Source organism: Myodes glareolus, chromosome 27 (assembly GCF_982192425.1).
Source record: "Myodes glareolus chromosome 27, mMyoGla1.1, whole genome shotgun sequence".
Lineage (NCBI taxonomy): Eukaryota > Metazoa > Chordata > Mammalia > Rodentia > Cricetidae > Myodes > Myodes glareolus.
Window position 1 is genome coordinate 5,541,298 of NC_142052.1, and position 21,913 is coordinate 5,563,210.

Consider the following 21,913-nt stretch of genomic DNA (forward strand, 5'->3'; position numbering starts at 1 on the left):
TTAAGGCAGAAAATACTTAATCCAAATAGCATCGATACAAACTCTCTATTTGTTTGAAAACTATTTGGGATAAAATAAGAATGATAAAACTTGCAAAATATCCAATAGCAGTCTCCAATTTATAATATGAAAAATTCAGGAATGTGACTCCCTAATATCATCTGAGGAACATTCCCAGGGAGAGTTGACCGCCACCTGCTTGACCTTGTACTAGATCAGCGTGGAAAGATAAATCGCTGTTTCGCTGTTTCCCGAATGCTTTCACCCCATTGGGGGTGGAATGTGGGAGGCAAAGGTTCTTCTTTTTCACACACCTTTGCACTGACAGCGCTGTTTACTTGGACTTCACGTAAGACAAGTCTGAACAGCTTTAATAACGTTCTACACATAAAGAGACAGAGGGAGACCCCGATTCAGTGAGGGAGGCTTCAAGACAAAAGAACAAGCAGGCAAGGTACTAAGGAGAGGCAGGCAGAGGCAGAGACATGAGACCCGGGAAGCAACTGACCTCCGATGCAATAAGAATTCCCCCCAATGCCTTCAAATTCCCATTCTAGGCTCAGAAACGGCCCAAATTTGAAAATAAAATAAGTCCCGGATCTTGTTTAAACAAATACGCAATCATGTTTCCAGAAACCCTGTGCACAGCTTTTTATTTAGAAGTTAAGAATAAATTTTTTAGGTTGAGGTGGTAACTCAAGGCTGAAATCACAATATTCAAAAGGTTACAACAGGAGAACTGTCAGAACTTCAAGGCTAGCCTGGGCTACACAGTGGGTTCCAAGGCCTCTTAAACCACAGACTTAGGCAATGTCCCAAAAAGTACAGAAAAATAAAGTTCTGGAGGAAACGTAGCAACCTGTTCTGGAAATTTTAAATAATAAGAAATTTATCCATGTTAAACAGGCAAATGATAAAATACCTTAATGATATGATCTTGAATTAATTATTGAAAAATATTTTTAACTACTTTTTCTCATTTAATTTTTCATAATAATATTGACTAATATATGATACTCTTTTGTAGAAATGTCTAATTATTAACTTAAAAATTAAGAATTTATTATAAATTATTCATGTGGGTGCACCTTAGTAATTCAGCATTGGAGTTACAGAGATGGCTCTGTGATGAATCATATTCTAACGGCTGGGTACTAGGAATTGTGGGAAGAACAAATGTCAGGAACTATCGATCGGGAGATTATTTTATCACGTCACAGTCTACATAATTCACACATGAGGGCAGTCTGTTCTTTGTGGATCTGTTTTGATTTGAGAACATTTAAGCACTAGACACAGAGTACTATAAAAGTCTATAACTTCCACTCTACAGGCTCAACAACCGCTTTCCTCCATAGTACTGACACTTAGTGCTAAAAGACGGGACTTCTTTGGGAAAACATAAATTTCAAATGTCCTCTCAAAGATAGGTTTACTGAATTATCCTAAGTAACTAACCACTTGTTGGAAGCATTAATGTAGAAAATCTGGGTTCATATTGAGGCAACAGAACGGGCTAGACTTAGATATCTGGTCTATGGGGCCACTTCACTTCCTTACACAGTACCAAAAAAAAAAAAAAAACTTTCCTAAAGGTTTACTTTTGTTCATTTTTCTTTCTTGTTCTGATTTAATATTCTTAATTCGGGAGACAAAGTGAGAGCAACCTTCAAACACTTTTGTAATTTAAGAGAAGGAGAAGCATTTCAGAGCAGTCACTGTATCTACTCGCCCCCTAATTTTTCACCTCTAAGCAGCATGGCTATGGTTTTAAGGGGAAATACCAGGCCCAAAGGTTAAGGGCACAATTAGAAGCTCACACTTAATAACCTCTAAGCATGGCTTCTTCAGTGTTTATGGTATCCTTGGGGAAAGCACTTAAAGAGAAAGGAAGGGCAGATAAGTGTTAACCAATGTACTAGTTTCAATTCCTACGCGAATGTCTTAGAGTACATTCATTATCAAAAGTAACAAGCACTTGTCGCCAGAGTTCATGTAAAAATTCGAAACATAATACGCACACAAATGGTCCTGAAGCAAGATGATGCCTTTATTTCATCTGTCCTGTAATAAGGGTTGCATGACTGACCCAGCCACTCACCTAGCAGTGATGTGAGCAGTATACATTAGTCTCATGGACACATTTGATAGCCACACCCTCCGAGGACCTGATGGCACTTTATATAAATCAAAATTTGAAACCATAACATCTCTAAGCGTGAGAAAACCATACTTTATACAATAATAAACAATGAATTGTCCTTAATAGTTTTAGGTCATTTGTACTTTATTAGAAAAACATATCAACCACGGGAAATACTTTGGAAATTGGGGGAAAATACTGGAACTTACTGGAGTTGTTATAGTGACTAAAGCCATGTAGCCCTTTCTAATCCTGAAGTTTGGCATGAACAAGATGCTCCCCAGCACAGTCAGCTGACACAGAGCTCTTTTTTATCTCCCAGGAATATACACCCAACCCAGAAGAAACTTAAGGGAAAAATGGTAGCAAACACACCAAGCATTTTCATCAACATTCCCTCCAGTGCAATCATTAATTGTTCATAAATAATCATGCCATTCAAAAAGTTGTCTATAACACTTTCAGAACTAAACAAGGATATTGCATTTTCTTCAATATGCTAATTTTTCACTCAGATAAGAAAGAAAAAAACAAGACCTTAAAAACATTTTTCATAAGTTTGATCAAATTTCTTACCATCAAATGTTAAATAAACTCTTGCTTGGGGCTGGGAAGATCCTCTGACAGAAGCAGAACAAATAAATACTCCAACCAACATGCAAATCGCCCGGAATGCCATTTCTTCTGATTTGAAAATTAATGTCCAAGGGAAAATACCTTTAAAAGAGAGATGAGAGATTTGTGAAATGTCACTTCACTTTCTGGCAAACCAGAAAGACAGAAACATAGCCAGTGCAGTGACTTTGGGAAACACAGCTTCAGGTCTACAGCCAGCAAGCAGTAGGAGGTGCTATGACTTTGCTTCTCAATGGAAGCATTGGGATTTATCTATGCACAATCTTTGCAACAACAAATTGCTCTATCTTCCGAACAAAACTAACGCTGACATCAAAGCAGAACAAAGCATCAAGGGGAGAACTTAATTGATTCCTCCAAAGAAACCCAATAGCGGAGCTCTCTAAGATCAGTTCCATTTTAATGATTGAGCATTGATGAATTAAAAAAAAAACTCTCCCTAATAAATACAGTAGTGGAGACAGACCTCATTCCCATTCATGGGTACCCACTCATCCCATGCTCATTAACTTTTCTGGATTAATTGTCTCTGAAAAAGTGTTTCCATACATAAATCTACCTGTGCGCCTGTGTCCCGGATTAGTAAATCACTTCCATTCACTTATCTGCCAATGCATTCGGATGACCAGGCAGTGGTTAAATGATGCAGATGAGGTAACCATGGACGCATGCCAAATTTAAACCAATGACCTAGTGGTGAGTAATCCACGGGAGTCTCATATCCACCAATGCATATTTTACATAAATCAGCCAGAGAGTGGGCTGTCAAAGTCCCAAACAATAAATCAAAGAGACAATATTCTTGCTGGAAATTGTACCTATAAAATTAATATAAGCTATTAACTAATGTCTAAACACAAAGAGAGACCAGGCACTGCTAGAGTAAACCTCCATGTGCCCCCACTGGCCTCACCATGCCAGTGAGCTCAGGCTCATGAAAGAAACCCATTACTTCTCCTCTAGTGTTATTGCACAGTAAAATGACAAGCACGTTTAATCTGGAAGTGCATCTTTACAGATCTCATGTTATATGGCTTTTTAAATGGAAACTAGGTTATTGATTCTATTCAATAAGGAAGTGCAGTTAAAAATCGAAACGGCTCTGGCTCTTTTCATAGATGCACAAGGAAAAGGACAATTCAACCGAGTATGCCGTCTCCAACAAGTATCTAAGCTGGCCTCATTGGTGGCCCATATGTTGCAAGAGTTAGTCGTGAAACTCTATGCCTCTGCCGCACAGACGGAGGAACCCCTAGAGATGTTTGTATTGGTAATTTTCAAAAGACACAGCTTCTTCCTGCTTCCACAACCTCTTCACCCTGCCATCCCTAAATTAACTCAGAAGGAAATTGATTTTTCTGGGTGACTTTCCCTTAGCAGTTTTCCCCCGGGACTTGTTGACTTAGTAGGTAAAGCCAGGGGGAGGAGAGTACTATTAATATGTCCAGCCTTAGTCTGTCGATTAGTCAGGTTAGAAACGCGTACCTTTTTACATATTGCTATTACCGGTATATAATTTGATATGTGTCCCCTAGGGAAGACATACTCCATAAACTGCAAAGCATAATACTGTCTAGATGGCTTGGTAGATCAGGTAGAGTTGATCTATCTAACAGAACAACCTGGTTTCAATCCCACCTACCGATGGGCAAGAATGCTGAATGTCTCTTTCCATCTACCCACCTAAGTGCTTTATAACTTGGTTCCTTTAACTCACACAGTTAAATGTGCTTGCTGGTGCTTGGTCCTCTCCTACCAGCAGATATGAGACCAGAAGGACAATTTTATGCCATTTCCACCGATTTTTGTCCTTAGAAGGCGTTGGAACACCCAAGTTAAACTCTTGGCAGGTGCCACAACCTCCAGCCAGGCTCAGCTCCAGAGCGCTTTCCTCCCAAGCCGCGTGGGCTCCTAAGAAAATGCCCAGACTTGAGCACAGCGATGAAAAAAAGTCAGTACACAGACCCAGAAAAGTTCGGTTTTCGCTAAAGGAACAAGACTGAAAACCTGAGTCCGGCTTACCGAGGTGGGAAGAGATCCACGAGAAGTCAGCCACTTGTTCCAGCCTGCGTCCCAGTCCCCCAGGTCCTTCCGCCAGAAGACCTTCAGTGACTTAAGAGTCCCGAGGGCTGGTTTCTTGCTGCCTGATGCTGAGTTTCTTTGTAGAAGAATCCCGGGCGGGAGAGCCGCGGCACCCGGAGCCCTTTTCCTCCACGTCGCTCAACTCCGCACCTCGGAGTGAATGGCAAGTGGCCGGGCGCCGGGGGCGAGCGCTGGGTGTCCGATTACAGCGACGCGGCGCGCGGCTGAGGCTGCCCGGGCGCACCGCCCAGCCGGCTGCAGCAGCGGCCCCGCGTGGCCCGTCGCATCTGCTCCGGCCGCCGCCCCACCCAGGGAGCGCCCGGCCGCCGGTGGCAGGGAGCCGGGAGGGAGGGCGGAGCACAGGCTGGCTCTGCGCGGGAAGGCGTTGCTGCAGGCTAGACTCTGCCAGGCTGTCCTGCCTTTCGCAAGGAACGCTAGCGGGGCGCACTCTGACGCTCGGGTCCACGCGGCTCGTGGCAAGTATGCAGGCTTAGCTAGGCTGTAAATATCCAAGTGCTAAGCAGTATTTTGCCAGATGAAGGATCCCTGCATCCTTTTAAGGCAAAGAGTTACCGTTTGAAAAGGGCACGGATCTTGTCTTCACCCTGTAGCAACATTCCTTAAGCCAGAGGAGAGAAACCTACTCCCTTCTCTCCGGAGTGTAACCTTTTATGAGTATTGTTTCCTATTGCGTTTCCCTAATGTCCCGAAGACAGTAACTATGCTGACCTTTCGACTCTGAATTATTTCCAGCACCTTGCTCTCCCGGACACTCCCAAAAACATAGTTGTAAGAGAGTTCATGTTTCTTTTTCTGGTTGGCTGGTGTCTGTCTTTGTTTTGCTTTTGTGTTGTTTTTAAGAATACTGGCTTCGATCGTGCCGGCCCTAGGGTTCGTAAATCTACAGACCAGCGAGTTATTTCCAGTCTGCTTTCAGGAAAGCTCCTGTGAAACTGACTTTGATGGGGGCGGGGAGAGGGATTACTTCTCCTGAGCACACTGAATTAAACGATTGAACATCAAAAGAAAAGACTTGCTCCGTGGAGAGCGAACACAGCTTGCTTAGAAGTCACTGTGAGGCTCAGCCCAGTAGGTGTCACTGTCTGCGGGAACCTCCAGTGCAATTTGCTGTGTACCTAAAGTGAAGTAGAGTCCTTAAATTCTTACCAAAACTGTCACGGGAAAACACCTCGAAGATTACAACAGAGAATCTCTGCTCAGTAGGGCTTAGGAAGGAGTCTTTGTCAGGGTGCGCGTTGACGAGAATGTCTTCTTGGGTCTACCTAGATACCACTTCTAATGTCCAGGAGCTAGGAATGTCTGGTTTCCACTGTAAACTGGAGAGATACGGAAATTAAGTAAAAGAGGTTTATCATGTGAGTTCTTTTTTGCCGTTGCAGGATTCGCTTCTCTTTGGTGGTCTGCACTTGGAGGTGTGCTATCTCTGTATCCACTGGACCAGGGTCCTGAGGAGATTTCCTCAAAGAAACATATATAAATGGGCAAGAGATGCCGGTGTAGAAGTGTAGAACGAATAATAAAAACCCAGAGACAGAAATTGGGGCTCAACTTGAAAACTAGAAAAGCAAAGCAGTCAAGTCACTAGAGAAGTCTTACCTAAACCAAGGCTGGGTGACTGCAAACTGAGCAGCCTAAGACCCTCTCCTCCCATTTAACATTCCCTCTAGTGCTGGGATTAAAGACTGGTGACTCCCTACCACTGGGATTAAAGGTGTGAGCCACCAACACCTGGATTTGTTTCTACATTGATCTTGTGTAGCCCAGGGTAGCCTTGAACTCAGAGAAATCACCTGCCTCTGTCTCTCAAACCCTGCAATTAAAGGTGTGTGTCACCATTACCTGACCTCCAGTGGCTTTAGCTTTGCCTCTGCTTTTCAGGCAAGATGTATTTATTAAAATACAAATAATAGGCCACTATATACCAGAACAGGCTCCAAATGCAAAGTCTTCAGAGATATCCTTTCCCAGCTGAAGGCTAATACCAAGAAGACAGAAGGAAAAACTTTCACGTCAGGGTGCACACTTAGGAAATAGCTAAATTAGTGCAATCATTATAAAAAATAATAGGAATTTAAAGTTGGATTACCAGAAATCCCAGTCTGAATAGTGACCTGACATATCTGAGGTCGGGAAGCCTACATGTCGGCACTCCCATGCGTCAGCACCAGTGACAGGTGTCAGTCATAGACACCCTGAACCTCCCAAGATAACGCGTGTGGATTCGGAACACCACATCACAGACTCCACTGTACACTCTCCCCAGACTTCCTGAAGAGGAAAAGTCTTTTACACAAACATCGTTGGATTTGGAGGGTGAGTGAAATAGGTCTAAAGCAAAAGGACAAATATTCTATGTATTTATTCATCTGTGAAAATGGAGAGGATTTTCTCAGAGGATCAGAAATGAGAAAGGTGGCCGGCCACAGAGACTGGGAGGTGATGGAAATCGATCAAGTCAGATGAATTGTTTGACGTTTGCTTTCAATTCAATAGCCCAGTGTGGTGAGCATAGCTAATACCTGAATTCTGTGGACATGATATTGATAAGAGAATAATTTTCTAACATTTCATTCCAAATATTAAATTATATTTCGTAATTGAGCCTTATTATATTCAAAAGTCATACCGCTACACAGTAAATACAACTATAATTTGACAATATAATTAAATTATTTAAGTATATCTCTTTACACACTGAAAAATTGAATTCAAGAGTCAAAAATATTATTATTCCAATAATTATCTTCAAATTTATATGAAAATGTGTTGAGAAAAGCTTCTATTTAATAGATGTATTACTTTTCAAAAATCAATATAGAAAAGGATTAAACTATCTTTTAGAACATAAATGTAATACAAATTTGAGCAGCTCCTTGACCAAGGTTTATAAAACATGGAGACAATCCAGAAACATCTACCCATATTAAAAAGCAATCAGAAATAAATACTATGCTGTGATCACAGTTGCACTTTATTCAGTTGCTCTCATGCAGATAGAAACAAGCACTAAATCAGTATCTTCAAATGTGTGTTAGTGCAAATGCGTATTGGTGCAGATGTGTTTTACTGCAAATGTGTGTTAGCACAAATGTGTGTTAGTGCAAATGTGTGTTGGTGCAAATGTGTGTTGGTGCAAATGTGTGTTGGTGCAAATGTGTGTTGGTGCAAATTGACTCACTGGAAAAATGATTGAATAATCAGTTGAGAACTGCGGAGCTTTTTGAATCAATTAATACACAAACTCATGTAAAGTAGAATTTTATCTTTAAGATTCAAGGTATCAAGACAATCCACAAGATGAATGAGTGTTAAACAGTGATTGAGCAGGGAGTTTAGTTCAAAACTAGGTTTACAAAATCCCAAAGAATTAGTTCTGTCTTTCACACCTACTCCTGAGTGGAACAATGCTTAGATGTATTAACAGCCGGAGAAACTTGCACCAAGAGCCTTTTTATCAGGCCCGGGTAAATGGTTTGCAATGTGCTTCTGAGATTTAATGGTATTTACTCAGCCCTGGGACATTTGCAGTTTAGCCACACCTCTAAGTGAGTCATAAAATGTTGATAGGCATTAGCCAAGGAAAGTTCAAGACCAAGGACATAATTAGTGCCCAGGCTCACCTGAACATGAAACAATAAAATAAAATGCCTGGAGTCACATCAACTGTCTCAGAAATTTTCCCTAGTCTGCTCAGGAGCCTGAAACACTTTGACAAGGCATGCCCAGGTGAGAACCACTGTTTTAGGCCATTATCTTGACTTTTTCCTTACAGATGGGAAATAACATTAACTAATTTTAGAATCTGTTGGGCAAAAGCAGTCAATGAATGGACATGCAGGAGCCACACCCAAGTGAATTTAGAGGGCATTAATTCCCTACAATTTTCACTTTAAAATATCGTGGGAGAAGACGGCTCCAATTTGAAGCCCTGAAGACCATTATCTTTAGGAAGCCTGCGCGTCCAATGTGTATTTCTTTCCTTGGTTTAGGTCAGCAGTTCTGACACCAGGCCCATCAAAGAAGTCTGCCCTAGAAATTGGTATGTTGGAATCACTATCTGAGGGGCTTTGTATTCCCGCTATCCAAATCATTTCTGACTTTCACAAAACAGGAAGAGTGTAGCCACACCTTTCTCTCAATCCACTTTCTCTCTCCCTTTCTCTCTCCTTTTCTTTCTTTCTTTCTTTCTTTCTTTCTTTCTTTCTTTCTTTCTTTCTTTCTTCCTTCCTTCCTTCCTTCCTTCCTTTCTTCCTTTCTTCCTTCCTTCCTCCCTCCGTCCCTCCCTCCCTCCCTTCCTTCCCTCCTTTCTTCCTTTTTTGTTGTTGTTGCTGTTTTGTTTTGTTTGTTTGTTTGTTTGTTTTCGAGACAGGGTTTCTCTGTGTAGCCCTGGCTGTCAATTTTTTTCTTGTGTTAGAATCTCTGGTTTCTAATTTCAGGATCTGAGGCAAGAAGGAGAAAGAGGAGGAAGAAGAAGAATCAATGGCAGATTGGAAAAGACTCAGCAGAAAGAAAACATGTATTGCTGACATTATAATTTGAAACAAAATATACGAATATGTGAAACTTTTAGGGGCAGGGGAGAGGGTTCAGTGGTAGAGTGCTTGCCTAAAGGCTCCGGATTCAGTCTCCAGCACAACAAGTAAATAAATAGTAACTAAAATTATCAATCCCAGGTTTTCAGTGTTTTTCTCACACCATTAAAAGTGTTCAGTGCGGTCAGTGTGTGTATGTGTAGCACAGCGACAGTCTGCTGCCTACAATGTTTATGTATTAGAGTATTTCACGTGTAACGTAGAATGAGAAAGAATGTCAGTAGTATGACTGTTAGCTTTTTTCTTTTTTGCAAAAATGTCATGTGTGCATTACAGCAGCGGTTAAAGAATGTTGCAAGCATTCACACTTTCATCACAGGGTGAAGTATGAACTCTTTGTCCTTATGGCATCTTCCAGGCATAAACCTAGTGAGACTGGACTTTGGGTGTCATCTGGGATTGAGTAATACAATTGCAGTGACATGTGTCTATGAATAAAATTTCTTCCTTAAAGATATGCATGCAAAACCAGGGTCTTAGACTTTTGAAGAAAGCAACTGCTTTTTATGGAACTATTGTAACGAAAGCTTTTACCTCAGCCTTTCCCATATGGACTTCCCTTGAGTAGCTATGGGTGTGGGGTGCAGGGAAGTGTGGCTGAGTGTCAGGTGTGAGGAATGAGACTAAGAAATAAGGACAGCAGGGGAAGTAAAAGCTGAACCCTTAGTTACAGCTAAATGAGTCCAATGGATAGCCCACCAACATGCTCCAAAGGCTTGTCCATGAAATCCTCAGAATTTACTAATTTCCTACTCTTCTTGAACTTTGGACGGTTGACTAGCAAGAAGGATTAAGTTGCATAAACAACCCTTTTACCCTGGCAGGCACATTCTTATAATGAATGGCATATGATTCTCGCAAAGCTATTTTCACTGGACAGAGTGGTGACTGCAGGAAGCTGGGAAAGTCTGAAGCATTGCCTATTTAATTGGTCTACTTTTGTATGAAGTATTAGTCGCAAAGCTTAAGGATCTGGAATTCAGATGACATTCATGTAGACATGTGCAACTATCACTTTTAGTCTCCAGAACAGACATAACAAGAAGATGTAAGAACGTGCACTCTGCAAAAAGAGATCTACTGCAGAGACTTACGCTAGTCCTCTACCTGGTCCCCAGAATGATTTCTGTTGTTCTGTACCAAACTTAGCATGCTTCCTGCTTTCAACTTTGATGGTGCCTGTATTTAATGAAAAATACAGTAAATAGATTGGGGGACTTTATTTGCACTTAGCCTATTAATATTTTGGAGAATGTCTGCTTAGTTTACATACTTATCCTGTTGTCTCTCATGGTGGGGGATAATTGTCTGTATTCTGTCAATCATGTTTTAAATAAATGCTGATTGGCCAGGCAGGAAGTATAGGCAGGTCAACCACACAAGAAGTAGGGGCAGTGAGATGAGAACAGGAGAATTCTAGGAAGGAGGAAGCCCATTCCTCCCAATCCTGCCCAGACCACCAAAGAAGCAGGATGTGAGCTGCCTCACTGAAAAAGGTACTGAGCCATGTTGCTAACATAGATAAGAATAATGGGTTAATATAAGCTACAAGAACTAGTAAGAAGTCTAAGCTAATGAGCCAATCAGTTTATAATCTTATGGAAACCTCTGTGTGATTTTCTCTGGGGCTACAGGCTGTAGGAACTGGGCAGGACAGAAACCCTGACAAGCAGGCCCTCATGTCATACTCTCAGGCTAGACTAACAAATACAGTGTATCTTTGTCAGCAAAGAAGACATCTTGAGAGACAAATCAGTGACTTACTCCATTTGGATCTGTTAGAATACCTTAAACAGACGTGTCAAATGCACAGCTAGAAATGTATGAAACAAATTTAGAACGGGAGAGAAAATCAGTAAGATGGTCCTCAGGTAAAAGACCACACAAGAATAAAATAAATGATTTCATCATCCATTCAATCTGTTCATAGTTACATAAATACACTGTGTTCTTTGCAAACGTCTAATTTGTTGGCGGAGAAGATACACTGAATTGCAATCCAGAAACAGGCTAGGCTTGCATGGCCCATTCAGGCCTAAGTTTATTGCTGTCAAGGAAAGACTGATTTAAAACCACAAGTTCCAGTCTGCCCAATCTGCGCAGGTCAACAGGGTTACCTAACGCTTGTGATCACCCACTGAAAGGTGATTGCTCATATAGCCCTTTACACCCCCTGTTCTTCCGTTGTTCTTCGTCCCTCTCGCTCACTCTTTCCCTGGTACCCTGAAACTGCAGCTGCATCAAGTGTCTCTCATTTCAGGTTTTGATTACATCATACCTCATCACAGTTCCATGACTTTATGCATGTTCTTCCCTCTATCTCTGAACCGCCCTTACGCAAACCCTGTTGTAGGAAGTCGCATTTTTGTTCTCGGCTGCTTAGCCCCCAAATAATCACACAGAAACCACATTCCTTCCAATAGTGTTTGGCTGGTAGCTTAAGCGTATTTCTGGCTAACTTATATCTTAAATCAACCCATCTCCATTAATCTGTGTATCACCACCATGTCACTGTGGCTTAATGAGTAAAGTTCCTGCATCTGGCTCCTGTGGGAAGCCATGCCTTCTCCAAGACTCTGCCTCCTTTCTCCCAGAATTCCATTTAGTTTTCCCCACCTAGCTCTATTCTATTCTATCACAGGCCTGTACTTTATTAATTTATTCTTTATTCATGAATCGATAAAAGCAACACATATACAGAAGGACTTCCCAGGTCAAAACCCTTCAAATGTGGATCTCTATGTAGATCCTTCCCTATAACCTTCAGTAAAATGAATCATGTGATATTACCTATTCTACAATAACTATGTCATTTATGATATCAAGCATATTTGATTTTTATTTCTAATTCTTCATCTACTAATTATTATATATTTGAGAAATTGCTAGATGTTTTATTTGAAAATATGAATTAAAACTATTGTAAGGATATTGGTTGATTAATAGATAATGTGCCAACCGTTTCCGTTTTCTTCTTTATTCCTACAATGTTTGTTCTTTTTCAATGTCCTTTAAGGTTACATTTGTGGGAAACTTTTCATTTTTAATTTTGAATCCTCTAGAATAGAATATAAGTCGTGTACATTTTAAAGCCAGCAAAAAGTGAAGTTTGGCGCACATCATCCCTTGGTAGCTGACAGCTGAATTAAACTAAACATTTGTTTTAAGGACGTTTTGTGGAGTTTTGAAACTTAAATAAAATACCTTATAGTAAGGAATTTCAACATATGTGGAGTGGAGAAACACCTTAGGTAATTAGATTTGAGGCTCATAATTTTATCACCAAAGGTATTTAGTTTGGATTTGCACCTTTAGAACACACTTGAATTTTATAGTGATTTTGTAAAATTTTCAGAAACTTTGGAATTGCCTTTAATATCTGGTGGTCATTTACTAAGGAAACAATGGTGTAAGTCAATTTCAGATGCTTTTCTAAATCTTTTTCTAAAATTAAAATTCTGAAAATATACATGATTTCTCCATATAAACTTTCAAAAAGATTTTATGAAAATTACATAATGTTAAAAATAAAGCAAGATTTCTTTTCAGAACTTGGTAGCAATTCTTGGCAAGATAGGAAAGAAATTATCTGTTCTGAAAATTGGATATGTTTTATTTTTTCTCATACTTTAGTCCAGTTTTGTCTCATTTTAGATTTATTCTACTAAAATCTTAATAAGACACAATCTTTAAGACTTAAAATAATATTAATTTTATGTTTATATTTAATTGATAAATTATAAATGTCATCATCTCTGTTCTCTACTTAACTTTAAGATTTGTGTTACTTAAAATAACTCATACAACATCTGTAATTGTCTAATACATTATTAGTCCATGATTTTAAATCTTCCATTGAGAAAATTCTTCAGTTTGTTCAAAAGATGGCAAGTGAAAATTTGTCTCAATGCATCCAGCTTACACATTTCAACAACTCTCATAAACTGAGATTTAAAGGAGGAAAGAGTTACAGGACTGTTTGTTGGTGGCTAACGATATGTGGAAAGGATAATGTAAAATATCATTCTTAGTACATTCCTTCAACATAATGTGCTGCATTTTATGTATTCGTGTTCTGACACTGTGCCTCAGGTAAGGAAGTTCTCGTTGGTGCCTTGTGACTGTGGGAAGCGCCTTTGTCATTTCTCAGAGGCAAACCGTGGTGAGAATGCCTGTTCTGTGGCCTTAGAGTCAGATGTTTTGTTGGAGTTTCTCTTCCTGTTCCCTTACGGTAAACACACACACCTGTGACCCTAGGACTCTCATCTTTTAACTGTGCTATGGGGGGTGTTATTTCTGCAAGAAAACTTCCCCTTTCAAAAGTTTTTTTTTTTCTGTCTTTAAAAATTCCGGTCTTCACGCTATTATATATGTGTTTATTTGGGGGGAATAATGCTTTAAAAAAAATTTTCTCCATCAAATAAAAGAAGTGATTAAGAATATTAAGAACTATTATGCCTCTATTACAACATAGGCACATCCAAGTCTTGACTGTAATTGTACAGAATGCACTAGCTATGTGCACGCATTTATTGCTTATTGGTGTTAGTATTTGTCTTTGTGCCCATAAAGAACCCACTGGAAAGGATTCTAAAGCATGGAAGTTTTCAGCATTGCGAAGTTTCTCATTCTCTCATTTAAGCTCACGATACATTCATTCTCCAAGAAATGTATGACCTTCATATGCTCTACCTTCACACCACACACACACACACACACACACACACACACACACACGCGCGCGCGCGCGCGCTCATGCGCTCCTGGAATATGGAAGGTTTAGATTTATGAGATGTTTATATCAAGCATAATGAACGATCTGTTTAACATTTCAGTTTTACTAACAGGACTTCAAATGCACACCCATGCATTGCATTCATTTCCTCTCTTACTAGTCTTCCCTTAAATTCAGAATAATAATTTGTGTGAACCAAAAATATAATAAGAATGTCTTCAAACTTAAATGCAAGAGACTATTGTATCAAAGAAAGCAGGCATTTGTGAGATTTTAGAAAACGACAGGTCAAGTGAGGAGTTATAATTGGAAGCTTTGCTTCATCCAGATCATAAACTGCTGAAGTTTATGTATTGTGAGGCACAAACAAATGTCCTCTGTCTTGAAATATGAGCATCTCTTCCTCTGTTTAGCCTAGAAAAAATAGAGTTATTTTATTGCTCAGTTTCACCATAGTAAAATTCAGATAAATTTATATATGAATCTACTTTCTATGGGCATGAAAGCCCTAATCAAGAACCAATACTCTCTCAGTCTCATTGAGCCTGCTAGTTTACAGGGTGTCTAACAGAAAGGCATCTAACAGAAATAAACTTATTTTTCCCTGTGTTCCTGACATGTCCTGTCAATAGATGCAGTCAGTCACCTCTTTCCTCTTTTGCTTCTCTACCTCCTCCCTCACCTCTGGCCTACAACCTCCATCCTGATGTTGAAGTATCAACACCTTTCATGGTTTAGTTTCTCTTGAAGCAGATTAGGGTAGAGGTGAAAGGAGATAAGGTGCATTTTATCTGAGTTCTTTCCAAGAAGAGAACTAGCTGTATTTGGCTATCTTTGTCCCTGTGACTTAAACAATCACTGAGAAAGGAGCACTCAGTATTTACAGCTTGAATCTGCAATTGTTTCCTATCTCATAAGCCACACAAATTGCTATAAACAGGGGTGAAACATGGGAAAGAAAGGGCTCTGCTGAAGACCCCCCTCTTTCTCTCCCATTCACAGTCACAATCTAGCATTGGGCACGGGTCACAGGCCACCACTGCGTAGCTCTGCTAAAGACCTGGTATCTGCATGTAGGTCAAGGGCCCATTGACTTGACACAGGATCCTGTGGTCTTGGGATGATGTCTGCATCTCACAAAGGAGCTTATGGGATGACATGTATACACATGGGGGAAAAAGAAGGCTAAAACCCTACTCCCTTTGTAACTCTGATATGATCTTATTGGGGAAATGCGGTCTTTGTACATGTAATCGAGTTAAAGCTTTTCAATAGGTGGGCCCCTTAACGCAGCATGACTGGTATCTTTAAAAGAAGGTCATGTGAAGAAACAACCAATACATGTGACTGTCAGAACCAAAGGAACTACTGGAGTTACTCAGCTAGTTTAAACAAGCAAGCAGCACAGCCAGCCATCACCTCGGACAGACTCCAGCATGAGGTGTGAAGAGGTTACGCTTCTATTGTTGAAACCGTTGGTGGTGCATTATTACAGAAACCTGATACATTCAATTAATGTTAATTCCGTGGTTTTAACTTCTGAAATTTGACATCTTCTTTCTTCTGGAGCATACCCCTTAAAATAAAATAATATTCTGTAAGAGCTTAGACAAGTTCTTCATTATCTCTGGGTCACAGACTCTGGATTTCTCAAATGTTGAGTGTGGATACAGGTGTGTGTGTATACAAGTGTATGCATGTGTGTGTTCTATTGGTTCTACTTCTTGGAGAACTCTATATCATATGTATACAGAAGTTCACAAACACACACACATTATAATATATAAAATATTATATATATTATATATATAAAATTGCTTATATATATAAGCAATTATATCAATTACATAGCCATAGAAACCAATACATCACAGTAACAATAAGCGGTCCCAAGAAAAGGTTGATTACCAAATGTTCTGCAGTCAGTTGTGGGAAGAACGAGATTAATAAATAAGTCCCTCGTGTTTTGCAGGGAATGGGGTTTGCAAGCTTGAAGCTCCCTGTAGTTAGCAAGAGCTTGGTGACCCCCCTCCCAAGGACTGGCTTCTCCAGTTCTCATACCCACATATTTTTCTGCCCACTGATTTTGTCTTCTGAATGTGTTGAAAATCTATGAACAGCGCTACACAGTTTACCTTGTTGTGACACATTTAAACTCTTCAACAGTACTGTAGGGGGGCGCTCAGTTACACAGCGACAAACTATTTACATCTTCTGTCAACAGTTTGAAAACAAAACCTCTGCCCGATTCTCACCTGCTGCTTTCTGCGGGAGAGAACTGCTACTTTGTTTTTACCATGGTGTTTCTGTTTATTTATTTTTTCACTATGAAGATTTGCCCATGAAGAAAAACAGGTGCTCATCCATGTGTTCTCAGCAGACCTTGCCTAAACCCTGGCTGCTCTAAAAGTCTACTACACCCGAGAAACTTGTACATTCCTAAACATTGACAGCATTGCTTGTTATATAGAGAAGCCTATCACCCCTTATTAAACTCCGGGTTGTCATTTCTTATCTTCAGAACGAAAAAAATAAAACTGTAATTCTCCGTCTCATTTTTGTCTTTTAAAATGATTTTGTTTTGACGGATGGTCATTCCACATAACCCAGGATGGCGCTGAACACTTGATCCCCTAGCATTACAGATAACTGAATCCAGCTTGAAGTCATGTATAAATAGATGTATTCAATTTTATACATCACCCTCTGCTAGTATTTAGAACTGACACATTTCTATGCCAATAACACAACAAGGAAACATTAATTAAACATGTTTAGCTATACTATAAAATACTCTATAAGTGATTTTGTAAAGTCTATTGAAAGAATGCCTCAGAATTTGTTTTCACGATTCTCTATATTTAATATCCCTCATGGTCTCATTTTACACTTGGCCCTTTCATTGAGCAAATTAACAAGAACTTAGGTATTCAGTATTAAAACTTTTCAACCATTCACGACTCTGGAATTTTAAGTCAACAGCTTCTTTAGGAATATTTTCCTTTATCACCAGGCAGTATAATTACCTCTCAAGTGGAGTGGATCAGTGGCTTCAATGACATTTTAATGGGTTTAAGTGGATCCTGACCCTGACCTTATCTTATTTGTATGTGAATTTCCGAAAACCATTAGGCGTACATTCTTCATTCAGTTCAATTCTGTGCAAAAGGGTTGGCTCATTATTCACCTTCCTTTCATTCTTTTTGCCCTGTGATAAGATAGAGTTTGGAAGTCTCTTTAAATCATACTATAATTTACTGTGAATATTGGGCACTTATTTATAATTATGGCATAAAAATGTTGATGAGTCCGTTTTAGAATCCTGCATTTGAACATTCCATTTCCAGGTCCAGGAGTGGCCTCTGTCTAACGTATGCGCTTTTCAGTGGGGGTGTGGGCCACCTTATCTTTCTCTGCTGTAAGTATTTATAGTCTCTTTATGCAGTGGCTAGTGTCTGTAAGTGGCTTATTATGACTCCCTGCCCATCTTCATTCCTGTAGGTGTAGTAAAAGCTAAATTGAAAGTAAAGGAAGTGCAGCAGGCCGTTTGCATTCTTTGTTTTGGTTGTGATAACTAATCATTGACAAAATTATAAACATATCTTCAGAAAATATTCCTAATTTTATTCTGGGTGGAAAATGGTATTATCTTCTAACTATGTTTTTATGTGGTTCAGTTGAAATCTGCAAATAATTCTTTACTTCAAAATTATGTTGATATTTATTATTCTAGAATTGGAAGAGGGCTTTGGGCTCACGAGGCCTGCCTCGCAAATTGTAAGTACAATAAATTTAATGTTCAGCAGAGTCTCAGAGAGAACCTAAATGAGGTAGAGTACTAGTCCACATCTCTCTGCATTGACACTTGGGATCTATCATCATCCCATATCCTAATAAATGTAATAAGAGGTTGTCTATTTCTATCATCTATCCATTTGTTCCTTTTTCTTTTATTCCACTAGATTGTCAATACCATGCAAAGAAAACATATTTGACGTTTCTTTTCCATGATTCCTAGTCATATAAGTGTATAAAGTGGCTCACACAATGTACAATGGAATGAATAAATTAATTTCCATAATTCCTATGACTGTCAGATATTCTGTGTAGTTATAATCTTATCATACTTGTCAATAAATATTTTCAATAATGCACTTCCAGTAATAGTATATATATATATATATTGTTAGAACAGTATATATATATATGTATATATATATATATATATAGCTAGAAGATAAATTATAATTTGTTGCATAATTTTCTATTTTTTAAAACAATTTTTCTTGGCTTAAAAGTTTGGTTGGGTTATAGTTAAGCTTCTTGGTTGAATGGCACTGACATTTTTTGTGTGGCTATTTCTTTGTTGGCTGTCAGACTATTGTTCTGTGCCATGTAAGATTTGTACTACTCTCCCAAGTCTGAATGTGACAGTATTAGGTAACTCTTCATCTTGAGCTGCTCAAACATTTTTTACCAATACCTGAATTTGGGAATTTTAGAAGGAGAGAGCCACTTGTTGGTTCCTGGTAGCTTCATCTCAAAATAATCACACAGAAACTATATTAATTAAATCACTGCTTAGCCCATTAGCTATAGCATCTTATTGGTTAACTCTTACATATTTTATTAACCCATTTCTGTTAATCTGTATATCGGCATGTGGCTGTGGCTTACTGGCGAAAGTTCCCAGTGTCTGTCTCCGGTGGGCTACATGGCTTCTCTCTAACTCTGCCTTCCTCCTCCCAAGCTATAGGCCAAACCAGTTCTTTATTCATTAATGATAATCACAGCATACAGAGGGAAATCCCACATCATGGAATCATATTTCTAAGTCAACCCCACAATAAATAATTTTAGATATAAAATTTATTCATATATGTGACAGTGTGTCTAAGGATTAACATATCTGGCTCATTTATAGATTGAAAAGTAATGCCTATGCATCAAACACTTTAATCTGGACTACAAGGACTATGCCCTTATGAAATTCAAAATTTGGGATTTGTTCCACAGTGGGTTTGAGTTCAAGGCTTGTGCTACAACAGTTTCGGGACCCACCTACCTACTGTGGCTCCAGATGGCATTGTTTTGTATTTTGATCCCTGCTTCCTCTTACTCCAGACCTTTCTTCCCAGGTCACCTTGCTTTCTTCTATCCTGTTTATCAGTGCTCCACTTTTCCTTCATACTATTGGTTGTGATTATCTCTACCCCTCCCCTGTTTTCACTCACTGTTCCCTTGTCTTGATCAGATTCAGTAGAAGTCAGTGGTGTCAGAGTCATTAAAGAGGGCATCCAGAGGCCATTGCTCAGGGAGTAGGAGAAAGGTAGGAAGGGAATCAAGCCACGGTGCTGGCGCATCCTCTGACTTAAGGTAGAAAAGTTAGCTGTAGGATGACGTAATGAGCTCCAGAGTGTATGCTATGCCTTAGAACTGCCAGAACCAGAGAAAGAGAGAGAGAGAGAGAGAGAGAGAGAGAGAGAGAGAGAGAGAAATTGACAACCTTTTGACACTGTTTAGTGGTAGCCGATCAACTCTATTTCAAGTCTTTAAAACTTTCCCTCCATTCCCAGGAATTTGTCTGTATGAAAAAGGGTTTGTAAGAAGTTCCCACACTGCGTACTACAGTGTTTATTGTACTGAATGCAGGCTCTGCTCCACCATGATGTTCTCATTTTCTCTCGTTCTGTTGACTATAACCACTTGACTATTAGGCAAGGAACACTTAAGCTTGATATGAGTAATGTGGGCACCAGAATGCCAAGATGGCCTCCTGGAAAATGGAAAACTAAATCAGAGCCAGCACCTATGTGTGGAAACACTGATACTTGGATGGCAAATCTCTCCATCCAAAGTGACTTCTAGAACTCTGCCCATTTCAAAGCTCAAACTTCTGTAGGCTTATGTAGAACTGAATCGTTGGCCCAATGAAAATGACTGTTCCTGGTCTCAGGAGCAGACACATGGCACCCTTGTGGGGATTTCAATTTAGATTGTCTGTTAGCCATGCTTCATCTTCACGAACATGAACACTGTAGTAAGGAGTTACAAGCCCAGAAGGAGAAACCCAGGGAACACAACTGTGGTCTTGTCTCAGAGCCATGATGAAATTGTCCTATGAGTCTTGACACACAAATTCCCACAACTGAGGACATTGTTGCTATTGCCCAATAAGGTAAATCCAGAGATTGCACTTTGCCTTAATTACCTAGTTTCCACTGTAAGAGAAGGCGAAAATGACGTAGACATACATCATCAAGAAGATTTAGAGTCCACTTACATCAGAGACTATGCCCACATGTCACAGAAAAATGTTACAATTTCAAACCTTCACTGAAACGACATATCTACCAACATTTATGAGGAAAATTTAGCCTCTGAATTTGCTCTCTGGCCTGTTGGCTTGGCTAACTTCTTCTGTCTTCCCCTCTCTTAGCCTGTTGTCCGTGTTCAACTTAGGACTCATTTTTACAGAAACAATTTAATGCTTTTAATTATCGCTGCCACCAGACCTTCCCTCCCTTTCACCTGGAAAAATCCCATTATTTTGCCAAGCATTCAATTCAAAGGGGAGTGCTAACATCCGCGGATTTAAATGCTTGTTCTCACGGCATTGTAAATGTGTTGGCAGTGTTGGAGAAAGTTGTAAGCAGAGAACAGAGGTATTCTCATTTTAATACTGTTATATCGACAAAAATCCAAAAATTTATAATCATATTGCTCTCTGTGAGTCCCAGTTCTAAATAACAGACTCATATCTTTTCTTCCACAGTCAGCAAGCACTGGCTGTTCCTAGCAGCCTGCCTGCATTTTTCCGAGCAGCCCCAGACGGTCCATTGCAGAAACCGGCTGAGTCATGTCTCTCAGCAGCTACTCAGTAATGAGCCATCTCTAGGGACATTGCGAAGACATGCCAGAGATGTGTTTTTGATCTCCACCTAGTTTTCAGTCATGCCTCAGGCTGTGCCCACATTACTGAAATTTCCAGGGCATTGCCATGCTTGGTAGGACAAGGGGAAATTCTGCAGGATGGTTACTTAATGTGACTCAATAAATCAGTAACAGAAGCAATGAATGAAATGGAATGAGAAATTCTTGGCTCTGAGCCTTAGAAGCACTTCCTTCCTGCAATCAAAGAGTGGTTAGTAGGTGCCTTGCAGGGGCTGTGGCTAAAGGACAGTTTTAAGTAATTAATTCGACCGTGAAAAAAATGTAAGATACACTTAGAATTTTCAAGAGAAGAAACCACAACTTTTCCATTCCTTTGAGTATCTATATCTACCAGAGCTATCTACTCAGTGGCAAAATGCCTGCCTACATAAAATGTTTAAACAAAACAGTTTGTGAATATATAATTGGATAAAATAGCTGTCCACAATGTCATCACAATGATTTACATATGAAATACATTAATTAAGATTGACAAATATTATGTTCCTTTATTTAAAATACTATTTTTTCCTGGGAAAGACTTAAAGGAAAAATAAAGAATCCATTCTTTTATCATTTCTTTTGCTTATAACTCCTTTTGAACAAAAATCAAACTTCAAAGATGAACAATTTCCTTTCATATAGGAAATCTGATCCACATTGTTGTACTGTAGTTATTTTTCCGTGATTACATGCAGCTGTTGGCTTCTGGAAGTCAATGTCTTATCTTAAGTAGTGTGTTTGGTCTCCCAAATCCCCTATCGCCACACA

At 39.5% G+C, this 21,913-nt stretch overlaps 1 protein-coding gene and 1 long non-coding RNA gene across 4 annotated transcripts in view; one reads left to right on the forward strand and one right to left on the reverse strand.

Moving 5' to 3' along the window:
• Window positions 1–5,119, reverse strand: part of Sema3c (semaphorin 3C) — a 150,574-nt gene extending 145,455 nt beyond the window's left edge. Inside the window, exons 1-3 of one of the 3 annotated variants that reach the window (XM_087902475.1) lie at window positions 4,802–5,119; window positions 4,497–4,707; window positions 2,720–2,860 (exon numbers count right to left, since the gene is read on the reverse strand). In XM_087902475.1, coding sequence (XP_087758601.1) covers window positions 2,720–2,822 — 103 coding nt within the window. In that variant the 5' untranslated portion in view covers window positions 2,823–2,860; window positions 4,497–4,707; window positions 4,802–5,119. Of the gene's footprint in view, window positions 1–2,719; window positions 2,861–4,462; window positions 4,708–4,801 lie in introns of all 3 variants that reach the window. The other 2 variants (XM_087902476.1, XM_087902474.1) reach the window with 2 other exon arrangements.
• Window positions 5,120–5,222: 103 nt separating this feature from the next.
• LOC148117586 (uncharacterized) lies at window positions 5,223–9,549 on the forward strand. Its single transcript, XR_015736881.1, has 4 exons — window positions 5,223–5,650; window positions 6,262–7,195; window positions 8,872–8,921; window positions 9,319–9,549. It is a non-coding gene; the product is annotated as an uncharacterized LOC148117586 (long non-coding RNA).
• The last annotated feature ends 12,364 nt before the right edge of the window (window positions 9,550–21,913 follow it).